General features: G+C 42.4%; 1 protein-coding gene across 2 annotated transcripts; it reads left to right on the forward strand.

The window, feature by feature from the left end:
• Positions 1–401: 401 nt before the first annotated feature.
• cxxc5a (CXXC finger protein 5a) lies at positions 402–24,229 on the forward strand. 2 transcript variants are annotated; one of them, XM_084373528.1, is made up of 4 exons: positions 417–506; positions 658–721; positions 10,239–11,227; positions 23,143–24,229. In XM_084373528.1, the coding sequence occupies exons 3-4, from the start codon at positions 10,445–10,447 to the stop codon at positions 23,185–23,187; spliced, it is 828 nt and encodes a 275-aa protein (XP_084229654.1). In that variant the 5' UTR covers positions 417–506; positions 658–721; positions 10,239–10,444; the 3' UTR covers positions 23,188–24,229. The 2 variants fall into 2 exon arrangements, with proteins under 2 accessions (XP_084229655.1, XP_084229654.1); XM_084373529.1 differs by having other exon boundaries at positions 402–721; positions 23,146–24,229.
• Positions 24,230–26,827: the final 2,598 nt, after the last annotated feature.

Here is a 26,827-nt window from a genome sequence, read left to right on the forward strand (position 1 = left end):
TGGCCGAGAGGCGCCACATTAACACACGCACGTCACTCTGTTTGTTTTAAAGCTTTTTATTCATGTTTTAATTCCAGTCACGAGACAAGAAATCTTTTAACTCGCTTCAACGACCCGGGTGAGACATGGAAAAAATAAAAGACAGCAAGTTATTTTGAATCAATTAAATAAGCACGTGATCGAAGAAGCACGCAACTAATAACACCTCCATCAGTTTTATTGTGAAACACCATCCTCCCCCCCCCCCCCACCCTCAGCTGTCCTGAAGTCACACTGAACCCGACGGCCTCCCTCGCGCCTTTATTATTACTGCCTCAGCTGGAGCGCGCGCGCCGCGCAGAAGTCCACTTCGGTTTTTCCGCGAAGCTCCAAAAATCTATGAAATGTGTTTGCATGTTCCTCTCTGCAAGCGGGGATGTAGAGGTGGGATTGCGAGGACCGAGAAAGCTGGGGGAACCCACGCGTTCAGCCTCAGAGAAAGTACGCTTTTTCCCAAATAACTGAGGGTGAATATTTTTTTTTTTTTTCTTTCCACGTTTGTCACTAACAGGCAGACACTCTGCAGGATTGTGTTGTCGGAGAATAAGCTTTTTTCTCCCCCCCTCTGCCCTTTTTCTTTTTTTTTTTTTTTTCTTCTGTCACCATTCTGCACGGCAGGCTGAGAGAGAGAGACGGACCGCTCGGACTGTGGGAGCCCTCCCCTCTGCTCGGATCCGCTTTGGTAGGTGCGAATAAAAACGGGCCCGTGTTTGCAAATATGCAGATACATGGAGGGGGAGGGAGGGAGGTGGGGGGGAGGTGTGTGTGATGGGGTGGTGGTGCTGGTGGGGTTCATACTTTGTTGAAGTCTGCCGAAAGTTGGGATGTCATCTTTCTTATAGGATCAAGTTATAGCGGGGTTGAGCCGGGGCTCTTCCCCTCCAATGCGCGACTGCAGACCATATGCTGGTACCGCAGATAGGCTCCCTGCTCATAGATCACCGAGTCCAGACAAAAGACAGCTATTTTGATCCGCTTGTACTGTTGAAAAAGAAAATAAATAACAAAGGTTTAATGAGTGTGCGGCGATCGGGTGATCTTTTCTCAGCTTTTTTTTCTTCATTTCTCTTGATTTAATGGCCAAGTCGCCGCGAGCGCTGATACGGATCGGCTGAAGCGACAGCCCCGATGGTTTATTGTGAATCAGCTGTTAATGATGCGCACTAAACTTGACGCTTCCAGTTAATGAAAGACACGATCGACGCGCATTAGAGCCGGATCACGCGTACATTTGACAACAGACTCTGCGTGATCGTCACCCCGCCTGATCGAAACTTTTATTTCACCCTTAAAAAAAACACAAACTACAGAATAGATCGTCAGTTTTCCCACCCGCGTAAAGACGGATGAAGGGCTGATCTCCCCTTTTATTCCAAATGTCTTCTTATTTGTCTTCATCTGTGTTTCCCCCCACCCCCCCTTCTCTCTCTCATCATTAGAAAGTTGCCAGGTAGCTTTCACCGCGCAGCCCGGAGATTTACAGCCCCCCCCCCCTCCTCCTCCCGCAATCCGCCACCGCCAGTGTCTCAGCTCCAAGTGCTCCATATGTTTGCGAATAATTTGGAGTCACAGTATGCGCGGCGGGCTTGTTTTTCTCCCCGAACTTTTTGTGTGCATAGCCCTAATTAGGGGGAATAAGACCCAGCAGGCTATGGACAATGGATGAAGCCGTGAGTCTAATTATTGTCACCGGGCTTTTTAACTTCCTCTGCGTCCGTGCGTGCGTGTCCGTGTGCGCGCGTCAGTCGACAGGAGGTGGGAGGAATGGAGAATGTGGAGCTCACCGTAGACAAGTACGGAGACGGCGCGTCTGCACCGGGTGGTGGTGGTGGTGGTGGTTGGGGGCGCTGTGTTTGCATCGTGCATCGCCTGGACTAATGCATTAAGTGTTCTCCAGAGGTGCAGTCAGCTGCTCCACAGCTCGCCTCACAGCCCCTGCAGGAAATTAGATGGATAGATAGATAGACCCCCCCCACCACCACTACCGCCGTTAAAAAGCTGACTGAGATTACCTGGCACCTGCGCGTGCAGTGACGTCAGTGGGGGAAAGTTATTCAAGAGTTACTTCAGGTGCATTGTCCAGCGACACACGGGTCTGTGCTTTTAGTTGGGACATTTGTTTATTTATTAAAAAAAAATGTTTTAATGAATCAGGATTGAACCATGAATTCAACATTCACACACACCACAGTGAAACTGAATTAAAGGGTAACTCCACATATCTGACGCATTAAAGTGTGTTTACAGGTCTCGTGGAGTACGACTGCATATAGTGAAAAAAGTAGTGTGAAGTGTTTTGTGGCTTCAGAGGAAGCTGCCAGTAATCTAATCAATTGCCTCCAGTGATGTCACTCAGAGGCTAATTTGCATTGTGGGTAATGTAGGCGGTTTTTTTTTAAAAGAAAGACGAATGCATGGAATAAAAATGGTAATATCTCTGGTGCTGCTGTATTGATTTTGTCATCATTTGTCTTCAAATTGTCCATAGTCCAACAGGACTGCTATTCAAAAACATGAAAACAAAAAAAAATTCATCTACATTACCCACAGTGCAATTTAGCTATTGAGTGACATCAGTGGAGGCAATTTATCAGATTACATGCAGCTTCCTCTGGAGCCACAAAAGACATTTTAATGTGTGTAATTGGTGAAGTTAGCCTTTAATTAATGGTCGTAGCTCGTTCTTTGGGTCCAAGTCAATGTGTGATCCCAAATTTCTGGTATTTTGATTATGATATGAGTCACATCATAATATCATGTTGGGCTACAGCTCCAAAACAATGGGAACTATAAACACACTCTGGCCCTAAATGCTTTCCTCCATCACCTATTGATCAAACTAGTCAATGACTGAACCGACCAACCGTTCATCCATCAGTCAGCTGTTGATATATTGCAGACTGACATTTATTTTTATACACACATCTGTTTTTGGGGTTTTTTTTTTTGCATCCTAGCTCAACATTTGGTATAAAATCAGGCACTTCAGTGGAAAAAAATGTCCATACGAGGTAACTGTGAAAAGTTATTACAAGCTGAGAGCTGCATGTGAATGTTAAACGATCTGTTCATGCTCACACAAGTATCATTGTGCTGACAGCATTCATCCAGCAGCACTGTGGCTGTACTTATCATTCGTATTGCTGTGAATGTACCGTGTAATCCATACTGAGTATGATTTAACTCCCCAACGGTTTCAGATTGAACGTGTTTGTTTGTCTTTTGGGTTTTTGAACTGTTTTTGAACCGTTTTGACGCACTGTTTAGATGTTACGACCAGCTTTGCTTCAGGCACTCGTAATACGGCTTGAAGCAGTGTTTCTCAAACTTTTCACACCGTGTACCACCTCAGAAGATATTAGGCTCTCCAAGTACCTCCATCATGACCAATCAGACCAGACCAACTACCTGCTCTCTTCAGCTTCATTTACTGTTCTGCACCGTTTGCTGCTGTAGTTAGCGGGTGCTGTAGCCACTAGCTCCCTTGTTCGATTCACTGTCATCATTTTCAGTTGCATCAGGGCTGCTCGAAATATCCTCATCCTGCGCCGCACCTCTCTTCCCATTAGCTCCCATTTGCAGCCATGTTTGTAGTGTTTTTGAACCTTTCATTTTAGCTCCACTTACTGTCTTGCCATCACAGTTTGAGTTTAGTTAATCATGGATGATTAGTCCATGACAGATGTATGCACAGGAGACAAAACCTATTTCAGATTACATTTCAGTTTAAGTATTCTAACTTGAAATTCTACAATATTCTGATACTTTTAACTTGTGTTTTTAAATTAAGTTTTTTCATTTTAAAAAAACATATCTGGGATTCCTCCGCGTACCACCAGCAGTACTCGTACCAGAGTTTGAGAATAGTGGGATGAAAGAAAGCATTGACAGTTGCGTGCAAACACTGATACCGCTCACATGTCTGCACGCTCAGTATGAAGATGCTGCTGGCTAGCAACCAGCAAAAAAGACAATCGCCATTACTATCTCGGACCAGAATCTTAATGGAGTCTCCACTGGTTCACCTGCATCTGGTCCTGCCTAAGAAATAATTCAACACGTCACCTCATGTTAAATGTGACTCTGTGACGCAGTAGCTAGGACTGTTGCCTGGCACCTGTGTGTGGCGTTTGCATGTGTCTGTGTGGGTTTCTACGGTCCAAAGACACGCAGGTTAATTTGTGACTCCAAAGTGCCCGTAGGTGTGAATCTAAGCGTAAATGATTATTTACCCTCTGCTCAGGGTGTAGCATGCCTCATTCCTAATGTCAGCCTTGATTGCGGACCAGCAAAGGTTAAGCGGTTATAGATGATAGATGGATAACTCCCTGTTAAACGGCAAATTGTTGTTATTACACTTATTGATTTAACAAACAAGGTATAACGTGTTAATTAAGCCGCTCTCGCGTATGAACTCTAGACAACGTAGCACATAGCAGGAGATTGTCAGTGTCAGACACGCTCTCACCTACTGGAAATACTCCGTTTGGTTTAGGTGGAGGGTGGTGCCTGGGTATAGCAATCAGGAGGACGAGAACTCATCTGTAGAGATGAGTGATTTTGAGATGATATGAATGATGTCCTGCTGTATTCACACATGCACTCAGTCAGACTTTGTACTTTAGCTGGCAGACTGAAGTCCGGGCCAACTGATTCAGACTTTTGCACTCACACATAAAGCTCCTTCGATTGATGTCTGGATGTGTGAAAGGGACTTCAGCTCTAAAGCTGTAGAGCTGCTAGTAGGTGGATCATTTTACTTTTTGGACAGAGGAAGGCTAACAGTTTCCCCCTGTTTCCAGCCTTTATGCTAAGCTAAGCTAAATGTTTTCTGGCTGAAGCTTTATATTTAGAGCACAGACGTCAGTATTGATTTTGTCACGTTGAGCACAAATGTTGAACTTTTCCATTAATATCATGTAAATGATTAGATACAAATCTACACAGGTCGGGGTGAAACTATTTTCTGGCAACGTGGTCAAGTAGCCAACAGAGGGACAGCAAAAGCTGAATTTCTATGAAAAGATCAATATTCTGTAGAGCTGAAATATCCAGGATAAATCCACCACATTTCACACTCACGTGGCACTCTGCGTATTTTCACTTCATGAGCCTGTTTGGATAAAATGTCTTATAAATGCTCACTGGAACAGCAGCTACAGTATATGCGAACCCAGACTCAATTATAAGCTATTAGTTGTTTGAATATTAATATCGTATATCACCATTCTGCTAACCACATTCGAACATTATGCTTTGAAATTCACAGCTTCTGCAGATCAGCTGTTGTTGACAAAGTGTCCACAAGTGACAGAGTTACTGAGCGCCGCTGATTCAACAGAACAGGCTCGAATTAATGTCAAGATTTCCACTGAGTGTCTTTATTGAATGAACCGCAACATTTATAATCACATCAAGAACATTGTGTTATACCTCCTCAGGCTGGTCAATATTTTGTCGGGCTACAAGCTAAAGGATTTTATTGACCCTCTAAACTAAAGTAATTGTCCAGCACTCAGGTACTCTGTAAAAAAAAAGTGTTAAAAAAAAATAACAAAGCAGACGCTCATAATGAAGGTCAGGCGTCAAAGCAACAAAAAGTCTCACTAATGCACCATTACTGTTCCTGCTGCAGTTTTGAATTTACCGAAACAAGAGGCCACCAATTACTTTAGTGATTGCAGGTGCTCGGCTGAGCTCATTGGTCGATCTGAGAAAGGCTTCACGCACGTAGTCGCTGGACTGTATTGATAATTCAGACCATTTATATCCAGATCTTTATCTACGTCCGCTAATCCTGTGCAGGAGCATGTTGTCTGTGGATAGATTAACAAAAAAACAAGAAGGACTCTGGGAAATATCCAGCATAGCTGAAATTTACACCTATTTTTGTGCTGAGACAGCTCGAGGTGCGAGAAATGATGTGTCTCTCACAAGCTTTAATATGTGACTAGTTGTTAAGGTGCTCTTGTCAGGGCAATTCACAGAAACCCGAGGTGTAAGACGTTAATATGAACCACAGCATTAAGTCTGTAACATCACAGGAAAATGAGTAAACGTGCTGAAAGGACAAATTAACACTAAATATCTGGTTTCAGCTGTATGGCATTGACACCCTCTGTAGCAGAGCCAGTTGTGGTTCAGGAGACAGTTCACATGAGGACAAAAACCTCTGCTGTAAATGATGTGGTGAAGGGATCTGAAGAGCCATGACGCTGGAAGTTAAGAGCGTGATTAGCCAAAGACTATACACCATACTCAGGGTTGATGATGATGGAAACAGTGTGACTGATAGGTCAGGGGGATGGAAGGCGGCGGAGGGTGAGTGTGAGGCTAAAATAGGTGTCTGCTTTTATTTGTTACACGGTGTGTGAGCACCAAAGCAACAATGCCAGCTTTGACTAAAGACAACCTGTATACATGTCAAATACAAATCTGCGTACATGAGCTGATCATCTCAGAGTGGTTTGGTTTGTGTTTGTCATGCGTAGAAATCAAAGTTAAAACTTTATAATAAGGTCAAATCATATATTTAAGAAATGCTAAACTACTGTATGGCTCATGATGAGTTATTTATTATTCATTAATATGACTTTATGTGATTAGTTCACACTTTATAGATCATCACTAGATCATCAAGTCATTTAGTGAAATCTAGCTAACTTGAAGCACATCAGCTAGTGTATGAAGTAACTCTGAATTAATGTTCGATGATCTAATTACATAATAGCTTACATACACAGCAAGTCATTACCATTTGTGAATGGTTAGCAACAGGAATTCATGATACATACTGCATTAATTCATGCCTTAAATCACCATGAGTCATGCATTAATTAAGCATTACTTAAAGGAACAGTTCACCCAAAAATTAAAGTGTAGTCATTTCTGGAGCTTCACAGCAAAACAGTGTTGCAGCATTCTCCTAAACAACTGAAGAAGTTGGGGATGGATGTAGATGGGGACTTGTTTTAAAGAGTAAAAGATCAACCAAAAAAACCCAACATTAAATAGCTCCGTACAGCCTGTCTGGCGTAATCCAAGTCTCCAGAAGCCCTGAGATCCTAAACCCCATCTTAAGTGGACGGACGAGCTTGACCACATGCTAAGGGTGTAAATATTGTCTTTTTAAATCAATTTAGGATCTCGGGGCTACTTGACAAGCTGTATGGGGTTTTTTTTGCATTCGTTTTTTTTTTTTTCTTTTTTGCAGATGGGGACATTTTTCATCAAGTCCCCATCTGCTTCAGTTGGTGAGGAGAACGCTGCAACGCTGTTCTGCTGTGAAGCTCCAGAAATGTTTTATGGACTACAAAACTTCACCAGACTTTTCATCGGAATGGGGGTTAGATAATTAAACTATGAGTCAGTTTTCATTTTTGGATGAATTTACCCTTTAAGTATATGATTTGTGTACTTAATACATACACAACAATCATTCTCTACGTGAATATAAAATGATTAAAATTAGTTGAAACATTTCAACATCATAGGATATCCGTTAGTCATTAAATACTGAGACTCTGTGTGTGTTTACATAGTACCATATGTATCTGCTTGTTTTCCATAAACATACTATAAGTTTACATAACACAGTCATGCTTGTCACACCGATGTGTTCAGGTACAATACAAATGAAACTTGAACTTAACCGGAAATCCCAGTTATTCATCAAATTTATAATATTTGACTGAAGAAACAAAGAGCGTGTGTGTGTGTGTCACTGCATTATCGTCATGCACAGTAGGTGTTGCTGGGACTGACGCAAAGCAAGTCAGCGGTATAAGAAAGTATTGCGTCACATCTATACTGTCAAGATCATCAACACTTTCAGCGCATTTAAAGGACTTACCTTTTTTTAAAAACCTTTTTTCCTAAATTATTATGTTACAGCCGATCAGTGATATTTCTGAAACTGTTGCAGTTTGTAGCCAACTTGAGGACTAATTTATTTTAGCTATTGATAACATGCCAGTTGATTAATTAGGTGGAAAACTTGAAGTCTTTTCGCACATTTACTGTATTTAGAGCATTGATGAAGCAGTTGGATCAGAACTGGATATTCTCCCAGGCTGTGATAAATCAAAACATAGTTTTGTTGTACAAGTAAATACAATAAAATCAAATCTGACTAAAATTCTCCTTTGACAACATTATATTCATGACTGACCACTAAGTACATCATTTTTCAAGTCCCTCATGCATCACTCTGCAGTGTCATTATGCGTCCAACCACAGCTGAGCAGAGATGCAGTTAGTTGGAGATGGTTTCAGGAAACCGGACCCTGGTCAGTGCTGTAGACGGAGAAACTGAAACTATAGGGCTGAGGGGCTGCGGAGCTGGCTCTGGTTCGCTGGCGCCACATCCCCCTGAGCTGGTGAGAATGTGGGGGCTGTGCTCTTGCCTTTGAAGCTTTACCTCCCACTAATTCTGGCCTTCCAATTTCCACACACTGCACAGACCCCCCCCCCCCCCCCCCCTCTTCCCCTCCCTTTCCCTTTGTTTCCCTTATAAGGACTGGCCCGGCCATTTCCTCAGCTTTTCTGTGGGAGGTGGTAGGCTTGTTTGTGAACATGGACAGGTCAGGAGAATAGCGGCATAGTTTTTCTTTTCATAGATGAGCAGTCACAGGAATCTTACGCTAAAACGCCCGTGGGTGCATGCATCTCTGTCCAGTGGAGAGTCTCCCATTACTAACCTTGTGAACCCTCTTCAGAAGCACCACCACTCCGTTTGATCAAAAACATTTGCCTAATTACATTGCTCAACAGGTTTGCTCTTTAAAACTAATAGAATAAAAAATAATTCCAGGACAAGTTTGACGCAGACAAATTATAGCAGTCAGAAAAAAATCCCAAATTAATGGAGAGAAAATCAACTTCCTTTGTTCTGTCTCTGGCCTTTTGGCTACATTTTCAGCAGCTTCTCAGATTGTTGTGTGGGAAAGTCTGATATTGCTTATTGCATATCAAGGTTGTACACTCAGATCAATGAGCATGTAATTGTTCGTCAATAAAAGCAACATTGCTAAGCTGCAGTCAGGGCTGTACAGTTTATTTCTAAAGCATTCACTCCAAATAAGATTGGTCTCAGAATAGTGCTTAATGTGTTTAAAATGGACAATATTACAGATAAATACTGATGAAATAGATTTAAACCATGATACACCTCACTTTAAAATATATAGTAATAATCACATAGATGCAGCAGAGTGATATGTCAAAGAGGTCCAGGGTCCACCTGGGTACAATTGCCTCACAGGTAATAAGGAAACAGATCAAGACATGGACTTCTGTATAAAACAGCTTACACCAAAAACTATGTATTTGTTTATGATAATCTTGCTCACAAAATCACATGTTTCTATTTTTGAATATTTAAGTGTGAAGTGTGAAATGTGCATATGCCTATAGCAGACGTTAGGACTATGAGTATTTTAGTTGAGGATATAAAACAAGTACTTTTTAGTCAGGATACTGTTCAGTTTACCAAAACACACTTTGCCCGAAATACAACACAATGATTTGCTTTTCTTGGACATAAATAACAAGATGAGGCTCCTGACTGCCCGAGCTTCCCAATGTCTTTTCTTTGCCAACCAATCAGAGAAGCTCCAGGGAAGCAGGTGTTTCCTCACCGGTCAGTTTGAGTTGTGGGTTGATGTGTGAAGAGTTAGAGGAATAATTAAAGTTTTTGTTTTTCTGTGGTAGAAACTATCCGAATACAGGTTTTGTCTTTTGGTGTTTAACTCAATTGTTTGAATAATTTGACATATATCTGAATAAATGTGACCTCATTTTGTAACTGCCCAGCACCAAACACTAGTGAATGACTAGCTGGGGAACATAGTGGGGAATTTAGCAGCTGAAAAGCCAGATACTTACCTCAGCAGCTGGTGGAGACCAAAAACGGAGCTAAAACACATGCAGTGAATACTGGACTTAGGTTCATCAGATGACCAGAAACATGTCTTGAATTCATAAAGCTGCTCCATAACTGCTGGATGTGTAAACAACTTCCCATATCAACTTAAAAGGTGCTGTGTTCAATCTGTTTCTGTTGAGCCCAAGACACCAAACAACAAAAACAAAGGCCTCGATTTGACCCAAAACTGAATAAAACTGGAAAAAATTATCTTGATTGCTGAGTTTTGTGATCAGTGATCAGTAATTGACCTCTCTTCTCTCCCTGTTTAAAGTTTCCAGATGGAAGACCGTGGATGAGGGCTGAGCTGTAGTGCGGGCAGAAGGCTCTGGGGCCTGCCTGTTGTCGGCTGGTTGATTGCTCCATCGAGGTGAGGCACCACTCTCTTTCCGGGGCACAGAACGGACCGAGACCCCCTCCTCGCTCACCCCTGCCCCCTTTCCACCCTCATCCCCAACCCAGGCACGTACGCTCTGGACCATGTCGGAGGGGGGCCGGACAGAGGACCAGGAGCGGAGTAGCTGCAAACCGGACTCTCCTGTTATAGAGCGCCGGAACCGCAGTGGCATCATCAGCGAGCCCCTCAGTAAGAGCCTTAAGAACTCCCGTACCCTCTCCCAGTACACAGCGGTCTCCTCTGCCACCACCAATGGACACACGAACAACAATGAGACTAAGAGCCAATCGGCCAAGCCTCAGCCACCCCCGCAGCCACAGCCCACTGTCTCAGCACTGACAGCAGCCAAGTTGGACCGGACCCTAGAACAGGTTCTGGAGGGACAGAATGGCCTGCTGCACTTTGCCCAGGCAGCAGCACTGTTAAAGCGGGCCGGTATGGAGCACATGCTCCTGCCTGGGGGCATGGGAGTGGGAGTTGGCGGTGGAGACGCAGGCTCGGGGGCTAGCGATTTGGAGGGTACGTCTGTCACGGACGCCGTAGGTGGTCCCGTTGACTTCCCATATGGAGTAGGGGGTGGTTTCCCCTTCAACCCGGGGCTTTTCATCATGACGCCGGCTGGAGTGTTTCTGGCGGACAGCGCGCTACACATGGCCGGCCTGGCCGAGTACCCGGCGCAAAGCGAGCTGGCCTCTGCTATCAACTCCGGTAAAAAGAAGCGAAAACGTTGCGGCATGTGCCCACCCTGCCGACGGCGGATTAACTGCGAGCAATGCAGCAGCTGCCGGAATCGCAAAACGGGCCACCAGATCTGCAAGTTTCGCAAATGTGAGGAACTGAAGAAGAAGCCCTCTGCTGCTCTGGAGGTAAGAGGGTGGTGATTATGATGTGTCAGTGCTTAGTGGGTCACTCCCAAAACATAAGCTTAAGGGTTTTGTGTTGCAACAAGGCTTCAATGCAGCTACCTCCAGATGAGAAACCAAACAAATAAGCCATAGATTTGACTTATTGGGATCTTAAATCTGTAGTTGATCGACAGCAAAGAACTGGAAAACTGTTTAATAAATACCAGAGAGATCTGCAAAACTTTCAAACACATGAATGTTATTTCCCTTTAAGGACAGTAGTACAGGGGGGCTTTTTGGTGGGATGGTGCTCCACAAGCAGGGAAATGACAGGTGGTGTGGAGTGTGGGTTTGTGTAGGGTAAGCATGCACCATGGGGTCTCTTTAATCTGTCCACCAGAACTGTGAAAACCCCCAATCTTCCAATTGAAGGGCAAATTCACTCGCCAAAGCAAGATGTTTACATTTTTTTTCTATCATGTGTTCCCTTCAGTGGAGCACATGTACATCCTCCTCACGCTTCCTTGTGCATATGTTGTAATCGTGCAGCGATGTAAAAATGTATGTCGAGGCAGAGTGGCAGTAATTGTGAATATGTGTACAGTGTGTGTTTGTGTGTAGGTGTACATGCGTGGGTATGTTTGTGTATGTGTGTGCGCGCGTAACAAGGTCCATCTGGCCACAGAGCTGTCATCTGGAGCACCAGGTGTCAGTGTGGCACATGTGCCGACCCGCTTTTTGCTGCCGCTGTCCTTCTCTCCGGTGACACTCCTGCTCAACTAAATGGCCTTCCACAAACTTCCTGTCTGCTACCTCCGTCACACTCGGCAGCCTAACTAACCCCGGCTGTGATGACAGAGCGACCAATCATGAATCAATTCCAGCAGATGTTCCATCTCAAAGGAAATAAACTTTGTGATCAATGGGTAATAGTGTCACTTTGGCATTACGTAATCAATTGATAAATATGTAACACAGTGTGAACATGAACCAGTGAAGAGGCCTCTGGTCTAAATGACACAAACTAGATATGCGCTTCAAGCTGCTAATGGCTTTACTTCTTTCTCTTTGTGATGTTGATTGAGGGTGACAGCTTGGCCCCTAGTTTGTAGGCTGAAATGTTGGTTGTTCCATGCCCATGTGCTGACTTTGGCCATCCGCAGTGAAGGGCTCCTTAAAGGGAAAGTTGGTTATTGGAGAATTTTGAGTGATACAAACACAGTACAGTGTGACAGCTCAGTGAATAGATGTTCATGGAGCTTTAAATTGGACTGGACAATACCATGTTTTTGCCACAGGTTCAATTCTGTTTTCTCTTCTCTTCTTTAACTTAATGGTTCCCAAACTCAAACCGAAATAACAACCAACATGAGAAAATAACTGCACATATTCACGTTTGTGCATAACCCTAACCCTTTCTTAGCCCATTTACTACAAATCATCTTGTAAGTAGGCCTGAATATAATTAATTGACCCTTTTAAAAAACATACACCAGTGTTTGCTTTTTTAAAATGTTTTTTTCTCAATGACCAATCAGCTTGGTCTACATGACAATCTGTGTCAGCAAAAGCCCCCAAATGACAAATGTTTACATTCACTTGACGAAGCCCTCCAGCAGCTGTAGGAATTGTGACTTGACATTAGGAGCAAAGTAGGTGACGCTATGCTACAGCGATTCTGTATAGGTAGGAGGTAGAGATAAGTTGCCTGGCTGAGAAAGCAGATTTTCTTTTAACCATGACCACCATCTTTCCCCAACCATATTAGGCCCCCAAACGTTTTATGAGGAAGTCATTTTAACTCAAACCATTAAGTTCCCCCAACCAAACCAAATTGTTTTTGTGACTAAACCTACCCAAACCTTCATTATAATCACTGCCATGTCATGAAACAGATTTATTATTTTTTTAACAGTAATTTGTTACGTTTTTTGAAGGCACAGGCAAATAATGTCCTCCTGTCAATAGAGGTGTCACATCAGGGAGTGCTGTGTCGTTCTGAGAAAGCAAATATTTTGATGTTTAATGTGGGGGGCTTATTGGCTTGTGTAAATCATCGCAGTGAAGATCATGTCTGAGTCAAGTTTGCGTTGAGTTGTAAGCACATACTTGTGTGAAAATTCTGTGTATGATCACAAAACAATTATTTGTACTTTGGCAATGCTCACCATAAACAAATGGAAACCAACGGCTGCGTGGAGCACAAAGAAAAGCACATTCAAAAATGTAATACACTAAAAAAAAAATAATGTAGAGCTGCAGCGATTAGCCGATCAATCTATTAGCTGATTGAAAGGAAATTAATTGGCAACTAATGTGACAAATCATTAATCGTCTCTCATCTTTTAAGCAAAACTGTCAAATACTTGCTGGCTGTGATGAGCATTTAATCAATGATGAAAGTACTCGTTGGTTGCAGTGCTAAATAGAAAAGAAATATACTTGCAAGTCCTCTTGATTATCCTGCCATCGTCTTTCATTGTCCTCCTGGTTTCCTCCCCAGGTCACAATTCTCCTGTATTTTGCCCAATTTATAACAGATTTCCGCACGTTTTTTTGGATTCTCCTTTTTTCTGCTGATTACAAGGGTCGCACCGACATCATTCACCACTGAGAGGCCGATTAACATACGGCAGTGATGTGCACAAACTCTCTAAAAAAATGAATGAATGAATAAGAGCTAAAGAATATTAGTTCATGCCAGAGAATCATACAATTCACGCCAGTGGGGCATATAATACTATAAGAATAACAAAGCAAAATTTCAAGTATGTCACATCAAATGGTTGTTGCAGCGTAGGCTACTTAGACCTTTTATTTTAATATTTTCATTCTTTAAAAGTCGCCAGAACGCAGCAAACAAAGAACCTTTTTCTCCGCTGTAGAATGACCCCCAGACTTCAGACTTATTTTCGAGGTCTCATGTTTGGCAAATATATAAAGTGGTAATCATTTGTATTACGGTATATAAGTAAAAACATTCAGGATCCGTGGCATTGACATCCGATAGTGTGGAACTGAAGAATTCATTAAACGTTAGTCTTGAGCCACTTTCTCACAAGTTGAGAATAAAATTGGTGCGCCTGAATATCGGCATGCCGCTTTTCAGCGCCGTATTGTTCTGCTGCAAATTAATGAGAGGCTTCATTTGTCTCTGTTGATGATTCAGGAAAACGGTGAAATGTGTCAGCTTGCTATGTAGGTGGTACGACACAATGTCTGTAACAGAAAGGAATTTAATTCTAATTTATGACTTGCATTTGATGTTGTCATGGCAGTTAGCCTAATACCAGTCGTTCACACCAGTGATGCCAAACCCGAGGGGGCTTGAATATTCATGAATGTTGATGTTGATATAGGTCATCATGCTGCTCGTAACGTCACAGTCTGCTGATGTTGCCAGTGGCCACCTCATATGAAAGAAACTCCAGGGTACCATAAACCTGCCAAGCCTCCAAGAACCAAGTATAATAGCAGTCTGATTATTGACGTTAGTAATTGTATGTGCTGTAATTACCTTGCACGCATTTTTCTCTAATTTATTTAATGTGTCTGTCAAGTAATTTCCCTTTTCAGACCAGAAATGAGAAGGCTAATCTCTGCTGGAAACTTAATTTACTTGTACAGTTTGACTAATGAATATTATTAAAGGATAATATCAGTGTTTTTAAAAGTTGGTGCTTGCTGAGCAGGCCACACTTCTCTACATTATTCCTCGTAAACAGCTCTCAGATTTAAACATTTCCTGAACTAGTCCATCAGACTCAGCATCAATTTTTAATGTTTTTCACTTTGTCAAAAATGCGGATTATGTTGCACTAAAGTTGGCCCATTCGTCAAACGGAAATGTGAATACATTAATGCTCGCGGTCTCATTAATTACCAAAACAGCAGGTGCCTTGTGCAGATGAAATGTGACATTACGTGAACAAACCCGAGCGTCTATTTTAGAGAGCTGAAGGTGTCTTCTTCAGTGTCGCAGACGTGCTGAAGGTCTTTGGCATGAGATCGCAATGGGAGAGGCAACAAACATTTGTGCCAAGGTGTGCAGCTTCTGCACATCTACCCACACAGAGAGCATGAATCAAACCATAGGCTCAATCATGTGACAACCCTCTGTATGAAAAAAAAAATCTTTGTGACACGATAATCCCTGGAATATTCCTCTGATGTCGCTTTATAAACCGATTGGTTATGTTCATGTTCCTTAAAGCACATTTTGGACATATTTGTCGTATGATGCAGTTCATCTTGACACTATAAATATCATATTTTAAGAATGACTTGAAGCAGCTAAACTAAATACATCTTGATAGTAAATTGGCTTTAAAGGGAAAGTTCAACCAAAAACCAAAAAAACATATCTTTCTCTCACCTGTAGAGCAATTTATCCATCTATATTGTTTTGGTGCGCATTACCGAGGTTTGGAGATAGAGGTCGTAGAGACGTCTGCCTTCTCTGGAGTATAATGGGATTAGATGGCACTTTGCTTGTGGTGCAAGCAATGTCTCATGATGAGGTTAGTCAAGATAATCCACAGACCTTGTTGTGAGAAGTTTCGTGTAGGAACTATTTTATTTCTACCGAACTACACCCGCCACCCGTATCACCACATTCATCTACTCATGGACAAGAGGCTCGTACTCGTGACAGCGCAGGATGTAAACATTAATAGTCTCCTTCTCAGCTGAGCTGTAATGTTAGCGACCTTAGTTAGCTTGCACGCATCCCTGGTCGCGGTGATGCAGAAAAACAATAGTCCCCCCATGCTCACAACAAGGTCTGTTGATTATCTTGAGTAACCAGGTCATGATTTCTGGAAAGAGACATTGCTGTTGAATTTTTTCAAATGTATATTTTGGCGCTTTGAGCACCCCAAGCCGAGTGCCATCTAGCTCTGTTACATTCAAGATAAGGCCGACATCGCCAAAACTCGGCAACTCACACCAAAACAATCTGCGTGGATAAATCGTACCACAGGTAGGAGGACATATATGTATTTTTGATTTTGGGGTGATCTGCCCCTTTAAAGGTGCACTATGTAGTTTTGGGGAACTACATTTTAGTCAGAAGAAAAAGATCTTCATTTGTTTATGCCTAAACAAGCTAAATAAACAAACTCTCTTCTTCTTTTATGACTGAATAAACAAACTGACCTTAAAGGACAACAAAACTTCATACTGTTTTACTTTGTTTATATGTGGCGGACCCTGCCACCTTTCTAGCTTCAGTGTTCTGGGAACTTTGTTTTCCTCTGAGAACAGCTTGTTTATTCAGTTAGTGCAAAAATAAATATTTCAGAGTTTGTATTATTACCTCATTAATATTGTAAATATTAAAATTCTGAGTTTGAATTTCTTCTCCTGAACTACATAGAGCCCCTTTAACTCCAAATGAGACCGCTATTCTCAATCAATCAGGAAATGATCACAGAGGTCTGCAACCTGTTACCTCTTTGCCCCAGATGTGATTTTCTACAACAACAGTATCAACTTTTCCCCTTGTACGCAGCTCTGACAGTAGTACAACACTTTCAATTTCGCCTGCCTTTTTATTTGTCCTCGTGCACTCATACATTTCCCATTAGCAGTCTAGTAGTTGTCTCAAATGGCTCTGTTATTAAGTCAACAGCTCTTGTTCAGCAGGTGATTAGATCAGAGAATACAGCCTGGGCCGCGCTGTCGGTGAGCGTGATGTCATCAGTACAAGCTAAATGTCAGAGGGTGAGATTCATGGAGGATGTGCTGCGTCAGGAGGAGCAGAGAGTCAGCAGTAAATCCGAAATGTCAATAATGAGTAGATGATGTAATACCGTCATCCATTGTCTTTGAACGAGGCTTCTGTCGGAGAAAAACCTGCTCCCCTTTAATGCATATTCAGGTCGACTTGTGCAGCACCTGTGCAGGCGATGGTGTAAGTGCGGTGAGCCTCAGCTGTAGCTGAAACAGCCCCCGAGTGTCACACTCCCCTCCAATCAAAGACAGAGCGGCACATCCCCGTCTTTGCAATCTCTAAAGGGGCATGACGTCTTATTTAACACGTGTCTTGCAGTCGGGTTTTCAGATTTTTTTGAGTGTTTTGAGTCAAAAGACTGGATGATGGACTTTGTTTTTACTGCATTTGTGTTGAACGTTATGTCGGTGTGTGCCTGCACGAGCCTGCGAGCGTGTACGCGTTGGTACACAAGTGCAGTCCAGCAGCAGTGTGCTTATTTTAAGGGTGTTGACGGTTTCCATTGAAAGCTCATGGCAGCTCAAAGAGGAGCGTAAAATTGGCAAGTGAGGGGGAGTTAGCATGCTGAGGCCTTTGCCACCTCATAGCTCACTGGCTGAAGATGTCTGGATTTATTCTGGGAATGCTACATTTGAGAGAAGTAAGTGGGAAGGCAGTTCCTTTCTGCTCGATGTCTGAATACCCTCCAGTGGTGTCAGTCTCAGCGATGCCGTTCAGCACTGAGAGAAGAAGGAGAGTCGGGGTTAGGAAGTTGTAGTGTACCTTGTTTTTACTTGTATGTCACTGTACGCTCAGGATGTACTGTACCAGTGAGGTGGGTAGAAAATAGCTCAAACAGGAGGTGAGTTTTTGCCTTTGTCTGCTTATTGAATAATATATTTTGTAATAAAAACCATTGTTTGTGTCAAAGACCCTGCTTCTTTGTCATCAGACACCTGAGCATACTAGTGTTGTCCATTGGGGGCCACTTTGCCAGTATCAGACGTTGATATGGGAGCAGCATATTCCCTTGTGGTCTTTCCCGCCTCCTAGACACCGTACACCAGACAGCAAGGACACAAGAGGCTCATGCAAACTGACAGGCATGCAGACTGACACCGAGACACATGGATGTGTGGGCAAGTTGCTGGGCAGACAGAGGGACAAGTTGGAGTGGACAGAGAAGGCTAAGGCAGACAGAAAGTGAGGCAGCTGAGGTGTCGTACTGTAGGCTGGCGCCTGGATTAAGAAAACGGCCTTTTACTCAAAGAGTGACAGAGAACAGGTTAATGTTCACCCAGTAAGAGATGACTTAGGTCAAAAGACCAGCATGTAAAACTTGGTATTCAGACATCTGTGATATAATACATATAACAACATGTCAGTGGCTGCAGTGCAGGGGGAGCTACTTTGAAATCTTGAAGCTGTCAGGCTACCAATTACTTTGCAGATGTTCCACTGGAGTGGAGAAAGATTTCTAATTTGGTTAAATGTACAGTATGTAACTTCTGTAGCTAGGGTTCTCTTAAATAAAATGTAGATATTGATGCACACATCTTACAAAATTCAATTCAACTCAAATGTATTTATAGTTAAGGAGTTTCAAAATAAATAGAACAAAACACAACAAGATAAAGAATATTCATCCAAACCAGTTACACAATTAAACAGGGATTTGAGATCATGTTCTTTAATTGTGCATAAGTTAGTAGAGGGTTGTTTTTTAGCGTGTGTTGACTGAAGGAAAAGACTTTTTCAAAGTCAGAACATAAAAGGAGCAACCCAGTCACCAGAATAAATGTTGGCAATATATGTTCCTGCAAACCACTGATATGTTGAGACTTTACTTATTCATTTCTTTACGATTCTTTAGGTCAATTTTCAATTTAGTATTGTAAAAATGGTGTGCTGATGGTCAAGTTAGGTTTTGACACAAAAACCATTCAGTTGGGTTTAGGGAAACATGGCTAGAGACGTCCTGATGTCTTGTCAAAAATGTTCGTTTTGACGCAAACATGGCTGTAAATTTTCTGAGGTCTCTATAAAATTATCCACTGGTTTCACACTTACAAATGTTAAAACACAGTCTCGAACAGTGGTCACTGGCTTAGCAGCCTTCTCGCCCGTACCCCCACCACCATTCCCTTCACCTGCCAACAGGAAAGCAGAAACGTTAACTGCCAACATATTTTGCCCACTGGGCAGAAAGGAAAGGCTACTCAATTGAATTGACTAAATTCAGTGGAGAAGCAATCGTTCCCTGCTTCCTTTGACGGCCCAAAATTGTAGTTTCAGTCGCTAACCACACAAAAAATTGTTAAATTGTAATTTAACTACTTAAATCAATATGCAAATATGAATGTAGTTGAATTGCGAGCAAGCTACTTCAAAATGTAGTTGAATCACATGTGGTCCATCACTCACCAATACTGTCAATATGTAAATACAGTCATTAAATGGCATCAGGTCCGGCATATTTACAACCACAGCTGCAACGATGAGCGGATCACCAAAAGAGAATCAACAAATATAATTATAATCATTAGTTGCAGTCTTATTCACAGCAGTAACCAGAGCATGTGTAATTAACTATAACACTCATGGGTTGAACTAATAACTGAGATTGTGAATGTTAATGTTCCTGCCCCGGCTATGAGATGTATATGTTGGTCCAGCAAGAGAAATCGTATCGATATATCTGCATATGAATCAAATGGCTGAGGGAGATGCTTCACATTCAGCCAGACAAGCAGCGAGTGTTTATGCCAGCTGGAGGTCATCGGTGTTTTGATTCAGTTGTTTCAAAAGTTAACTTCTCTGCTCCGTGTGAGCAGCAGACAGCGTTACATCCCACATGCGCTGCTGCATGTGGAGATTCTTTGCGTTCATTGTGTCAGTTTGTGTTTCTCATGTGGGTGTCCGAGAGGGAATTCTCACAATGTAATGTAACAACTGTTGACGATGAAGCCGTGGAAACAATAGCAGGAACGCTCGGCGGTGGCCTTTGCATCAGTAACACATAACAACATGTAATGTGCTGTGAAGGGCCGCCATAAGTCAGGGTGGTTATAGCTCATTTAAGGAGCTGTTAGTCTGAAAAATGAAGGATGTTTCCTTCCTCTACTTTCCTGGTATGTTGCACACGAATTGTGCTATACTAAGACAAATGTGCTCGCCCTGTTTGAAAAAACACATCCATCGATTTTAGTGATTGGCCACTTCACGCCCACACATCCCATCTGTTTGAACCTGTGCAATCAGGAAGGGTTTTTCTATTCCTGAACTGCTGCCATTTTTTCATTGATTGCTCATGTTTGATAATGAGGAAAAACAGCATTTACGGTTCGGTCGAGAGGGATGTGTTGTTTCCTTTTTTTCCCTCCCACACATTACGTCATGGTCAGTCCGGCCCTTACCAGGTTTTTGACATCTGTGGCAGCGCCAGATGTTGCTGTCCTCTGACTGTCTTCTTAACAGCTGAGAGCTGCTGCTGCTGCAGAAAGGTCATCAGAGATGGATGACGGGCTCACGATGCTTAACACACAGACCATGAAAATATGTTGGCAATATGTTGGCTGTTAACTTCTAGGTTTGTGGTTCTTATTAATATTCATGTAAGCCAAAAAGAATCATGTGTGCATACAGTAAAGCTTCAGTTCGTGTGTATCTATTAGTAAGTTTAGAGGAGGAGGAAAAGCAGCACCAGAGACATCCATCAAGAAACATTAGCTCCATCTTTGAGGAATAGATGTGAGAGTTTGATGTGAACTGGCACATGCATATGTGGGCAATGAGCAGCGCCGTGGCATTCAGTGTCTATGCTGTCAGATTATTCCTGATTGAGTCAATTTAACAAATAAAGCACAGTGTGGGCTATATTTGGCTGAGATCACCGGAGTAATTACCTTGTTTGAAGTCTTTTTACCCGAGCAAAAATGTTTCATTCGTGTCAGCGGGAGCTAACTTTCAAAATGAAAGTGAATGAAACCTGCGGAGCACGAACCCTGCCGCCACTCAGTTTCATGTCCAGATATGAACAATAGCATTCAAAAGAGCACTGCACTGCTGATTCAATGGTAGAGGAATGGTTTAAGTGGGTCTGAAAAGTAATTAGGGCTGCTATTGTTTTTGGTTTCAAACAAACTTCTCGAAACTAATGGGCCATCCGCCTCTGAGCTGCCTTTGTTGAAAAACTCATAATTTCACTGCTGTGCTGGAGAGACGCACAGAATGAAGTCTGATTGTGTTTTCACGTGATGCGTTATTTCTTCATTAGAATTTAGACAGAATTGTAAACTTTTTAAAAGCAATACAAACATGCAGATGTGACATACAGTGCCTCTGCTCTTTCCCTTTCCGTCCGATGGTTGGGATTGTACGCCTGAGTGTGTGTATTTGTATTCGCACTCACAGCATGATGATTCCTGATTAAACCTTCTGCTGTCGATAACTGCTGGAAAAAGTGAATCTGAATCTGTATGCGAAATTTTATTTTAACAGTCTCGCTGTTTGGTGTGATTTCGGGGGTGTATTGTGAGTGTCTGTTAACGTGCCACCGTGTGTGGAGGTGTGTGACTGTACTTGAATACATATTGGTTTGGTGTGAGAGTGTGTGTGGGTGCATAAATGTTTGCCGAGCTCCTCCTGCCTCGCTCCAGGCACCGCTGCAGAATCGAGTTGCACTTTGCAGGACGCCAGCCGTGCTGCAGCTCCGGGGACCGGGGCGGCTCTCTATCTCCTGACTGGCAGGCCGCTGCTGAGCCCTGCAGCTGCATGCATGTGTGCCGATCCTGCTCGGTGCAATCAGACACACAGATAGCCACGGTGCGAGAGGGCGGAGGGAGGGGAGAGAGGCATAATCACTGGTGATGGTGTGGGAGAGCCATGCGTGTGGTGGTTAAATAATAAATGTGGCATATCGGGTTTTGTGTGAAGCCAGGACTGAAGCCTGCTCCTGTGGTGGTGCTGAGGGGAGAGGAGGGGTGTAGAGATTTCTCACATACTACTCATTAAAGGATGAATCATTTAAGTAATTTGTCAACTAAAAATACTAAACATTCACTGGTTCCACCTTTAAAATGTAAAGATTTTCTGCTTTTGTCTGTTGTGTAATTCTGCTACACGGTGTCTTTTGCTGTAACCATTACACTGATTGCACAATGTAACGGCTATAGAATAATGACACCATCAGCGTTAGATCGATCCCCTATCAGCCTCTATCAGCAACCGATAACAGGCTGCCTGTTACAGTTTTCTAGTTGAAAATGGCAAGTGACAGCACCCAATGGGGGGCCATGGCCCCTTGATATAATTGTTAGTCATCCCAGTGGCCCCCCTATTTGCGAGTGCCCGCCCCTCCATCAACCACTTTTTAACCACTTGAGGATCCGGTCATCACCATAGCGTCTGTCTTTAAAGAGAGCCATAAACAAAAAACACAACAAAAACAATCAAACAAACAAGAAACAAACTGAATTTTCAAAGATGCCGGTTGATTGACGACGTCAGCTCATGCTTTGAGGAACACTGCAAGAAATGTTCCACCTTAAAAGATGGCAGTATTTATGAAGTGTTTTTTTTTTTTTTCTCCAGTTCAAAGCTAGTTAGCATTAACTAGTAATGTTGAAAAGGCAGCAAACGTCCTTTCATTTTTTGGAACAGCTAAAAAGGTGAAAGTTATTTTTCTCCCCTATAGCAGAATGACAATGGGTGCAGCACCGACACAGTGCTGTGCAGTTCCCTGTGAGCCTCGTGTTCACCGTGGGTTTTTCTGCCATCTTTTATGAAATCTCTCCGGAAAAAGATGGCTCAAGTTGTGGCACAACTGTAAAGGCTTTCATGTAACCATTCGAGACTGAATGAATGAATGAAACTCACGCTTTATTCTCCAAATTTTCACTTTAACATTTTGTACATGAAGCAATGAACTAAAAAGAAAATCCCCAACAATTTATGGATTAATTGCTAATGACAGTGATCATTAGCCGCAGCCTTAAATTGAGGACAGAACAGAAAATGTGGAAAGGCGACAACAAGTCTGCGTCTCTGTAAAGGTGTGAAGAAATTGTAGCTTCTCAGCGAAGCAGTTGATTTGGATTATATTTGCAAACACTTATAAAAATGTGCTGCTTTTCATTAACAACTCCAACCTCCTCTTTTCTCTCTCTCCCGTCCTCCCCCACCCCCTCCCCTCCCCTCCCTCCCTGTCTTCTGTTTCTCCAAGAAGGTGATGCTTCCTACAGGAGCGGCGTTCCGGTGGTTCCAGTAGGACTCCTCCTCCACTCCCTACCCAAAGCTCTGCCATCAAGTGCAATGCCAACTCCTGGATTGTCTCCGGAAACAGACACTGGCTAATAAACAAAACAAGCAACACTTAAAAACGATAGAAAAAAACACAACAAAAAAACAAAACAGAACAACAGCAACAAGTAAAAAAAAAAAATCAATCGGGTAATGGATGCACCTACTTATTCCTTGAACCAAAAATGAAGCGTAAAGAAAAGCATCTATGGCAATTTTCATTCCCTTTTCTATGTTTCCATTTTGGTACCTTTTGTCCTTTTTCCAGCAGGTTTTTTTCTGTCGCTTAAACATGGAACTGTTCATTGCCAGAAACAGAAATGACGGACTGAGTGTGGACAATCAACTAATTTCTGTGTTTGGTGTTAATGTTGTTCATGTGTGGAAAGATACAGTACTTGTGTAGAGAATGTAAATTTACAGCTATATTTCAAAACTAGTGGCTAATGGCAAACATTATTGTAATTCTTCACCATCATGTTACTTAAAAACCCTCGTCTACTTTATGATTCATTTCGTTGGAAGGAGGATAGTTTTTCAGACGGATCGGTGGTCAAATCTTCGAAAGATCTTGACGCCACGGATCTCGGATCTGAACGAAACGGTCATGTTATTGGGCAGATCACCAGAGACTCTTCACTGGGTTGAAGACGCTGTTCGCCAGAGCCGTCACTACTGTAATCTCCTCAATCAGCCCTCCTCTGCATTTCCAAACTGTTCCTTTAGTGAAACTGGCAGCCTTATGTTACTGTGGCCCGACTGAGCATGTGCCAATAATGCTCAGGGCAATAGCATTAAGAGACAGCACTTGCTCTGAGTCTACCCTACTGAACGCACTGAGACAAGATTACATTTTTTTTTTTTTTATTTGTTTGTTTATTTGTTCTATTTTCATGATTTTGTTATGTTGCTGGGTAGCTACAGCTTTTAAAAATAACCAATCTTTGTATTCGTTTAGAAAATTGGACTGGTTTTGTGAATAAAAAGGAATGCATGTATTCGTGTCAAAATTTACAATTCTGATGTTTGTCTACTTGTCTATTTGCATGTTCTTTTTTAAAACAGCTGGTTTGACAAAAACAAAAACTTTCAGTACAAGTTTTTTGATGAATTAAAAAAGAAAAAAAATCCCTTTTCTTTTATAGTTGGATGATGTAGGAAAATATCATCGATTCCGACGCAAACAGAACTCGTTGAAAGTGGATCGGGCCGTGATGTTGGTTTGACTGAGATAATTCTCTCACTGCCTATGTAACATCTTCCTATAGTGGACTGACTGATGGAGCCTTGCTATGCTAAAATGTAACCAAAATGATTTAAAAGATGTTTGAATATGAACAAATTTGGTTGCGGTGTTTCTTCAAAAATGCATGAAACCTCCTGAAAAAAACCTCCCAACTGTTGTTTTTCCTTAATGATTTTAAACTCCTCTTCAAGATCGTTGTGACACTCCGCCTACTCCACGACATTTACAGTTGGAAAACACAAGCAGAAAATCATTAATAAGTAATATTTGATGTCAGAACTACACTATACAAGTATACTGGTCCTGAGAGCTCGACACACTGCAACTTGAGAAAACACAAGCAAATTAAGAAAAACATCTTTAGAAAAAACTGCTAACAGATAAAACAAAGCCAAATAGAAAAATGCTGCAGATTACAAGTGGGACACTAAAAAGTGATGAACACACCCAAACAGTGCTGGGGCTGCATTCCAATGTATTATTTGTATACTTTTTCTTTTTACTTTTAGTTTGTACTGCAGCTGCCCTCACAAAGTGTGTCCTGAGACATACTACTTCATCCAACACTGCAGCCTGAACTTTGACCCTCTTTCTAAAACTCGTCGCAGTCCACAGCACGAAATATGGAGTAGAAAGACAAAAGTATGCAATGATAAATTCAACTGAATAAAGTACATCCTGGTGTTTTGGGAATTTGACAGACTACAGAGACACAGTCCCAACCCCTCTGAGGTGTCTCATGGAGCCTTATATTTGAAAATCATTGCACAGTCGACAGTGGGGAGAGACAAACACATTTTTGATCCAATTTTTATTGTGTCACATATAATGTTTTTCAACTGAAAAGATAATTTTGCAAGGCAAGAAAGTCATAGTTTGTCACAAAGATCATAAAATAGCTTTTCGTCTTGTGTGAAACCACTCTGGGATCTACATCATCTCACTCAACGTACGCCACCAACACCAACATGGCTGTCACCTCGGCACAGGAAAAGTATGAAAAAAGGTGAAAATCACGACAAGTCTGGTCACACCGATAATAGAGTAAGGAGAGACAGTAAGTCAGTTTTTGAGCTAGCTTATATTTGGGACGGACTCTTCAAGGTTTCAGTTACAGGTTTTTGGTGATCGTTAAACTAGACGTCAATTTCGTGACCGTTGGGTGCGTACTCTTTCAGATTACATACTTATACACTCCTATACTTGATCATTTTTATGACAAACTTTCTGAGTTAAAACATGATCTGTTAAATTGACAGACACCAGATGTGTAATTCAATTTGTCTCACCCCATTCACTACCATTCATGTTTTTTCTAAAGTGAGATCCTGCGGTGGTCCACCTGAAAGGGAAGAGACTAGTAAATCTTTTTCTGGCATACTTAATAGTATTGTAGTCTGGGTATTTGCACACAGCAATGGACCAGCTTGTTGTCCTACCGAAAAAACTACTTACAGATAGCCGACTTTAATAACTTCATGAGTCACAAACCATAATGTGTCCCAGCCGTGTGCATCACCCCTGCAAACAGTTTCTGTCTGTCTCTGCTACTTGCAGTGTTTCTGCATTTCTTTCTCTCTAAATGCTTCACGTGTTGTCAAATCTATGAAGATCTTTTCACAATTTTCTTTTTTGTTTCGCGCGTTTGCGTGTGTTTTCTGACATCGCCAGCTCGCATTAAGAAGCCTCGATCAAGCCTGGATGTCTAGAAGGGAGTGAAATTTGGGATAAAGACGTGGATAAGTGAAAGCAGTGCTGATTTAAAAAGCTTTCCAAAATGTGGTCAATCTCGCATGGGTCTTAGTGTAATTACTGATTCTAATGCCTCGGGTCTGTGACACTAGAGTGAATTTCCATTTCCTGCTAAGTGATGATTCTCGGTGATTTTTTTTCTTTTTTTTTTCACAGCTACATAGTCACTCTTTCATATCCAGGTGGGGAAGTAGATGCAGATTTCTGCCGCAGCCGTAGTGCTGAGTGTTTTTAATTAGTGAATATCCACAGTGGAAGGCCCAGTATGGTGGGCTTGTGTACGAGCTCGTGATCAGCTTGGCGAGCGGAGGGTTGGAGAGTGTAGCTATATTCCCAGCTTCCCCCCCGGTGACAGTGCTGGGCTAGTGCCATCGCCATGGCGATGGGGGGAGTGTGTGCGTGAGTGTGTGAGTGTGTGTGTGTGTGTGTGTGTGTGTGTGTGTGTGTGTCTGGGTGGGGGGGGTGGCTGAGGCCTTTCATTATTAATGTGCACCGCGGCGTCCTTACCTCCTCTGAGCCCGCACAGCTCACTGCCTGACCTGCCATCCAAGGGAGAGGGAGTGGGGAGGGGGGGGCTGAGGAGGCAGAGATAAAGAAAGAGAAGTGAGCC

Source organism: Pagrus pagrus (assembly GCF_965226575.1).
Source record: "Pagrus pagrus genome assembly, chromosome: 14".
NCBI lineage: Eukaryota > Metazoa > Chordata > Actinopteri > Spariformes > Sparidae > Pagrus > Pagrus pagrus.